This window comes from Halictus rubicundus, chromosome 1 (genome assembly GCF_050948215.1).
Source record: "Halictus rubicundus isolate RS-2024b chromosome 1, iyHalRubi1_principal, whole genome shotgun sequence".
Classification (NCBI taxonomy): domain Eukaryota; kingdom Metazoa; phylum Arthropoda; class Insecta; order Hymenoptera; family Halictidae; genus Halictus; species Halictus rubicundus.
Window position 1 is genome coordinate 19,494,403 of NC_135149.1, and position 7,123 is coordinate 19,501,525.

Here is a 7,123-nt window from a genome sequence, read left to right on the forward strand (position 1 = left end):
TTCTGCTTCCTTTTCGTGTGTGGTTGATGTATTAATCGATCCAAAACTGTTTAGTGACTGTTTTACTCATATTTCAGTAATTATAATGAGTAATTTGAATTTTATTGCTGATTTGTTACAAAATGCAATACCTCCGAGTACCAGGTGCACGAAGGATTAGTACAAATTTGGAGACATAAATTCATATGGAATATTTGAAATGTTATTCCCCTATAGATTCAACTTTGCGGCGTAATAACAATAAGTTCAACCATGTCTACTTATTTTTTAGGGAAGAATACTATTTCTCTTATGAAAATTAAAAACTGATGAAATTTTTTACGAACACACAGACTTAATATAGTAACTAACATAGTCAGAGTCACATAAAACACGTGTACGGTCAATTAAAAAGAACAGAATTCGCTGTAGTGGGTGTCCGTTGGTTTTTTTATAAATATGAATAATAATCACAACTTATTTGAAGCCCATCAAAATCGGCGAGAAGTCTCCTATTCTATATAATTATTGAAATGAATTGTGACGACACTCTAGGAAACCAAGTAGTATAGATCAATAATATTGTGCACACTTCTCCAAAGTTGTTAGTATTATTTTGTAATAATTTTATAATACCGATTTAATGAAGAATTCATTTGGTTGTTCAGGTATTTAATGATAATTAACACAGCATTCCTTTGTCGACGTTCAATTAAATTTCGTATCATTAATAAACGTATATCAATTTCGAGGTATACATCGGAATAATTTTCTGCTGGCAAGGCAGCATCTCATTCTCTGAAATTTTCCTCTAAATATAGTTATGAACGCCACCGAGTCAATTAGGTTTGTTGGCGCAACGAAATGAACAATACAAGCAAACCTCGTCATTGATTATATGCCATTCACCAATCAATTAAACGGAGACAACGTAATTATCAATTACGGTTCCTTTCTTGCAGTATTTGGTTTAGCAGCTACTTTTAATTGGTAGGCGTGTGGAGAATCTAATGGCGAACGTGTAAACAATGGCAACGGATTAATAGGAATTTCGTTTTATCCTTTGGTTTCAATTAGTTTTTTAAGTCTACGATACAAGAAATATGATACTGCCTTGAAAATGCTTTCAAAAACTTCGAAATTGTGCAGTAGTGAATAAGAAATTATTAAGAAATTGATGCATTGAATTGTAATTTATTATAAGTAGAAGTGGTATGCGGTAGTCAGACAAATCAGCTATCTGTATCCGATTTTCATAATTCTGGTATCGGGGAATGAATCTTTCTGAGAAAATATTTTACTATACATCTTGAATTTGTCTACATACTAAATTCTGTTTGTTAATACTGTTAATCGTGCAAACTAACACATTTTCCTAATTTCACATTAAATTCAAAAGTACTATCACCAATAGCAATAGTACCAACACCATAATTATATGAATGGTATACGGTTCTAAAACTTCTTAATTTGGAATTATGTTCAATAACAAAATTTTCAATAAAAAAATATAATGCGTTGAAGAGAATATTTTTATAGCTAAACTGCCGTTTCTTTTTTTGCATACAGTTCATCATGTAAAACATACAGTTTCAAACTGTAAATTTCAATTTGAAACATATTTGTGCTATATTTAACAATAAAAGTTGTACAAATATTTTTTGCAGAAAATTATTGTTTTCGCTTTTCTGTAATTATATATTTTATGGTATTATAAATCATTTGGACGTATTTCCTTATTTTCTGTAAATACTTGAGAAAAATCTAACAAATCTACTTTCGGCAATAATCATTCTCTCTCATATGGAAACTATGAAAGATATAAAAGCTGGTATACAGATTTCGTTCCCCAGAGAAAACAGAATATTTCCAAGTGAAATGGAGTAGCGTCATTGATTCGCAGCGTCATCGACCGCTTCACGTCGCACCGAGGGGAACGAAAACACGAAAATCCATAGCAGCCAGTGGAACAATGTTGCTGAGAGAGTACAGAACATCGAAAATACATGGTTATGCACGCGGACAAGTTACAAAGTCTTTGCATACTTAAAATGGTATCGCCTTGCAAATTAGAGTTGCAACGGTCCAAAGCAATACGGCTAAGGATTCGGCAGCCGATAAAACCCGATAACATCGTCAGAATTTTTCGATTAGAACTGTTTGTAATTATGCATTCAATTTAGCCCCCGAATTCCGTGATTTCCTAAAGCATCCGGGGGGAGGGGGGAATGTTTCCTAACAGTTTCTGTTTCCTCCGGTCCGACAGGTTCCCTTTGAATTTAATTCTCCGGCTCTCCAGTAGGGTACCAAGCATAAACTTGCCTGGGATTTACCGATATGCTCCTCCTGAAACCGACCGAAATAGTTTCGATCGAAAGTTCACGGCATCACGGTGCCATTAAACGGCAACTAATCTTGCCAATATTATTCCCAAAGCGAAATTCAAATGCTTAGGCAGCGCAGACGCCGCCCGCCGCCGCGCCACGGATACACAATGCGTCGGTGTAACCGTAATTTCCGAAGCACATTTCGACGTTCTATTAGGCGTCTATAAATTGCAAGCGAACTGCAAAAGTTCGCAACTTGATTTGCGACTGGCCTATACAAGATATAAGGTATCATTTTTATCGAAGAATCATTGGTTAAGTTGAAAATCATTCAGGCACTTCATTTTCTGGAAATGTAGTTCGTAAAGGCTTAACTTTACTTTAGGAAACCAAAAAATTTTAACTTTTTTTTTATGTAATCACCTTTTGTGTATCGTCATTGCATACCCACATGGCGGCGCCCTTACCTGTCAAAAACGCTGAAAATCGCACATCTTCACGGACGCGTAATTTCTAAACCAGTGATTTCCTAAGATTGTAACTTGGATTTTCAGCATTTTCTTGCCAGAAGATACAGGATTACATAAAAAGAAGTTAAAAATTTCTGGTTTCCTGAGGTAAAATTTAACCTTCAAATGCATAAAAATATTGGTAACAAAACGGAGAGTTGATTGTGCTTACGTTCGGTTTATAAAAGGTTAACATTTATCCATCTTTTGGTTTGTTTCTTGTTTTTTCTTTCATTCGTGATACTTAATCGTTGTTAATTTGATCTTCGTGCATTTCATTTACAGTTGATTTTATATGTCTTTTCTTAATGTTTCTTATGTCATTGACAAATTTAATTATAAAGACACGGTCACGATTATTATTGGTTATTGAAAGGTAAAATCTAAAACTGTGTAAACTATGCGAGAGTATGATTCAAGAGACATGTTCGAAGCACGAAGTGTCACGGAGCGGTTATAAAGTTTATAGAAACCGCGAAACAATAACGTTAAATTAACTCGGCGTAATTAAACGAAGAGATCGCGCCCCGGTGAGTTTAAATTACAATTAGGGACGAGTGAAAAAGGCAGGGGGGACTGGGAATGTTATTTTACACTCACCTGTGCACCGACAAGACCAGCACGTAATCTAGGAATGTCTGTGTGACTCCAGGTTGATCTGGCCCAAGGATCAACCCTGCCGAGGTCGCTGCTCAGATTAACCTCGCCGAGCTGATTGTGTACGAACTTTCTGACGTTCCAGGGCAAATCGTTGTGCCTGGAACAAAAGTGTACAGAACCGTCGGAAATTATTCTCGTCCAAATACGTCACAGAGGGATTATTAAATCATTGCAAATGTTCGTGCCCAGCTTGAAAATAAAACACAAGCGTTCACGTTTTCAAATAACATTTTTACGAACCAATTGTACAAAGTATAGTATGTAGTAGCTGAACCGAATATAACTCGTCTGTGATTCAAGGTAGACATAAATACTACATGAAAATTTTCCATGGTTTAACAAGCTGTATTATCGTCTAACGCGACATTGTACAGAAATTCATCGGGCGTAGTAGAACACAAAAAAGGTAAAAATGTCGGAAAATATTAAACTTTTCATGATTGTGCTCAAATACTTTTTTCATTCAGAATAGCACGAGGAACCGATTTGTGCGAACAAAAGTAAAAAAAAAAAAGGCCGGTGCAATTGAACTTTGCGATACGGCCTGTTAAACCGTGCAAAGTTTTCTTATCTTCGATAACAATGAAAAATGACCACGTTCTTCCGTCTTACTCTTCAATTACATTTTCAATAGTTCAATGGAACTTACCCATCGATCAGAGGCACTTCAGTGAGAATCCTCCTGATCACGTCCAGCCTTTGCTGGTGTGTAACAGGCGCGGATTGTAGAAGTAACGGTAGACAAAGTCCTCCGAGAAGCAGAGCCGCAACTAGCAGCAAGATTGGCGCTAATACACGGCATCTTCTTCGAGGACTTTCTTCCCTGCAATCTTTGCTGCTGCCGCTGCTAGGTGAATCCTCGCACGGCGGTGGCAGTCGCACTGTGCCGTTGCACGGTGCCACGTCTGGCAGTTCTGTTAGGCACGTCGTCTGCAACAACAAATTAAATTGCTCCTGTCAACGCTGGAACTGCTTATTTAACCGTTACGCGGACCATCAAAACGATTTTCGAGAACGCAACAACTCGATGCTTACTTTCTATTTTCCATAAAAATCAAATTTACACACGCATAACTTTCGAATTCCTAGTGATCTCCTACGATTGAAACTTGGATTTTCGGAATTTTTCTAAATCCAACTTTAAAAATGCTTCACATAATTGTAAAACTTTGACAATGTAAATTTTGATAATATAAAATGATCAGCCTGCGTCAATTTTCGTATGATTTATCTCGGCGCGTTTATGATGATGGCGAACAACACTGGCATATTCGTAACATCGGTAACAGAAAGCGTAACTAACCCTTTGCGGTCGTATTAAGTTTATACATAGGTGTCATGTTGGTCGGAATTAATTTTCGTAGAACGAACAGTAATACATAATATGCAAGATTATGAAGGAAAAACAACATTTGTTAATTCTTTTTTAAACTTCAGATAATAAAATTTTTATTTTATGTTACGTAAAAATATAAGATCAACATGGTTCTTTGCTGTGGTGGCTGAGGGTAGACATACGACCGCAAAGTGTTAAAATTACGAGCAATCCCGAATATTTCGCTTTTGTTTCGATTTTCGCGGGGAATCGATGCTACTTAACGCTGCTTAATGATATAAAAAAAAATTCTACTCGTATTTCCTATTATTCGAAGGGGAGAAGTCGTTCTCGGTGAAAACAAACCGGTCGCGTAAAACATTCGAGATTAAAATACCGCGGCGCAAGCAGTGCTATCCCCTTCTCGCGAAGTCAAACAGAGGAGTGCGAATACCCGATACGGATAAGTGGATTGGGAGGGAGTTCGAAAGCCAGGTCGGTAACGAGTATTTAACTATCCGTTAAAAAGTGGATTACAGAGGGACGCCGGGTAAAGCGTGGCCTCGTACGAGCACCGGCACCGGTACCATCACCATCACCATCACCAACCGGCAAGCAGAACCAGCGGTAGGTAGCAGCAGCTGTTTCACGCCCGTTCAAAAAATATGGCAACCGGCGTAACACTGCCGCCCGCTGCCAACGGGATATCTTCCAGGGCGTTCTGCTGTGAGACGCATTGCAGACACCGTGGCGGAACTTTTCTTCGCACTTATCCGAACTCGCATAAAGTGGAGCAAAACTCAGGCCGGGATTTTCCACGCATGTCTTCGACAACCCTCCACGCCGCCGTTCGCTAACACTCTTAGCCCCCTCCCCTCCTCAGGGAAACTTTTATCGGGCTGACATGTACAGGAGAGAGAGAGAGAGAGAGAGAGAGATTGAGAGTGAGTGAGTTCTTCCCACTAGAACAAGCGACGCGCGATCGCGTCCTGTTTTTATATTTACGAGCCGCGAAACCCGGCTGCTTTTCGAATTCCCCGTCGTTTTAAGGCTGTCGTATTCGCTGCTGGTTAACCCCTTCGACCCTAATGGGACAAGGCATTTCGATACCACCATTTGTAATTAGATTTATGTGACTCGCTATTTCCCTCGCTATCGTTTAAATCAAGGCTGCTTAACTGGTGGCTAATGAACCACTCGTGGCTCTTTCCCCTATCTTCCTTTTTTCGACAAGAAACCCCCACTGCGTACGACGTCTTCTGCCGTGGACGTTGCTGGAGGGGATTGGACGCAACGAAGAAAACGAACGAACAAAACGCGGCAGAATGAGACAACAAGATTTCTTGGCATTTGTTTATAATTTTGTTTTCAATAGATTTTGCTGTCATGCCGAATTGGCGAATGGTGAGAGCGTCGTGTGGCACGCGGCAGAAAAGAAGTTAAGCAGCCCTGGTTTAAATCATCGCGTTCGACTTAACCGACAACTGTTTTCATCGACGACAATTTCAGCCGACGCGACGATCGTATTAAGCAATGACAATGACATTGGCTGACAATGTTAACACGTTGACGTCGGTCATATGTGGGTAACACAATTCCTCGGGGATCTTTAAAAATTAATTTTCAGAACTGAAGTTCATTAGGATTTGTACGATCTAAAACAGTTCTTCCCGCGGCAATCACAGTGATAAGCTTCCACTCTGCAATTGTAATCAGAATGACTAAATTACTGCAATTTTATCAGATTTTTGTGGCGCGATTGCCCGGTAGTAACCGCATTAATTTTATTACGGAAGTGCACGGTTAAATTTACATCGGGTCAGCAACCGAAGTTAAATTCGTGCGAACGAGTTACTTGTACGAGTACTTGAGTTGTATTTATTGGATTATTATCGAGAATGGTGAACTGTATACAGGGTGTTCGCGATAATTTGTTCCAGCGTCTTTTTCATAAAAGGTAAAAATTAGAAGAAAAAATCGAAGAGGAGCTACTTGTAGTATATTTTACTAACAATATGATAGCGTATCTCAATTTTTGAAACAAAGATGATGATTTTTTAAATGGAATGCTACATATTTGTTTACGTCAAATGAAAACGAATATTGAGACAAGTCAACCATGTAATTATACTATGGTCTTCAGAGTCATAAAAGGGCAGAAATAAAAGAAATAGATTTAACATTTCATAATATTGTATTTACTGGTACGTTGTAGTGATAAGACTACATCTCGTGTTCAATATGACTTCCATTAGCAAGAATGTATTTTTGAGTTCTTCTGACTACATTCCTGATAGCGTCTGCCAATGTTGCACTAAATGTGGATGCATAGG

At 38.5% G+C, this 7,123-nt stretch overlaps 1 protein-coding gene across 1 annotated transcript in view; it reads right to left on the reverse strand.

The window, feature by feature from the left end:
- The window catches only part of LOC143354802 (dipeptidase 1-like), an 83,836-nt gene extending 79,021 nt beyond the window's left edge, over nucleotides 1-4,815 (reverse strand). The window contains exons 1-4 of the mRNA XM_076789178.1: nucleotides 4,779-4,815; nucleotides 4,458-4,513; nucleotides 4,125-4,405; nucleotides 3,416-3,572 (exon numbers count right to left, since the gene is read on the reverse strand). Coding sequence (XP_076645293.1) covers nucleotides 3,416-3,572; nucleotides 4,125-4,405; nucleotides 4,458-4,513; nucleotides 4,779-4,815 — 531 coding nt within the window. The remainder of the gene's footprint in view (nucleotides 1-3,415; nucleotides 3,573-4,124; nucleotides 4,406-4,457; nucleotides 4,514-4,778) is intronic.
- Between the last annotated feature and the right edge of the window lie 2,308 nt (nucleotides 4,816-7,123).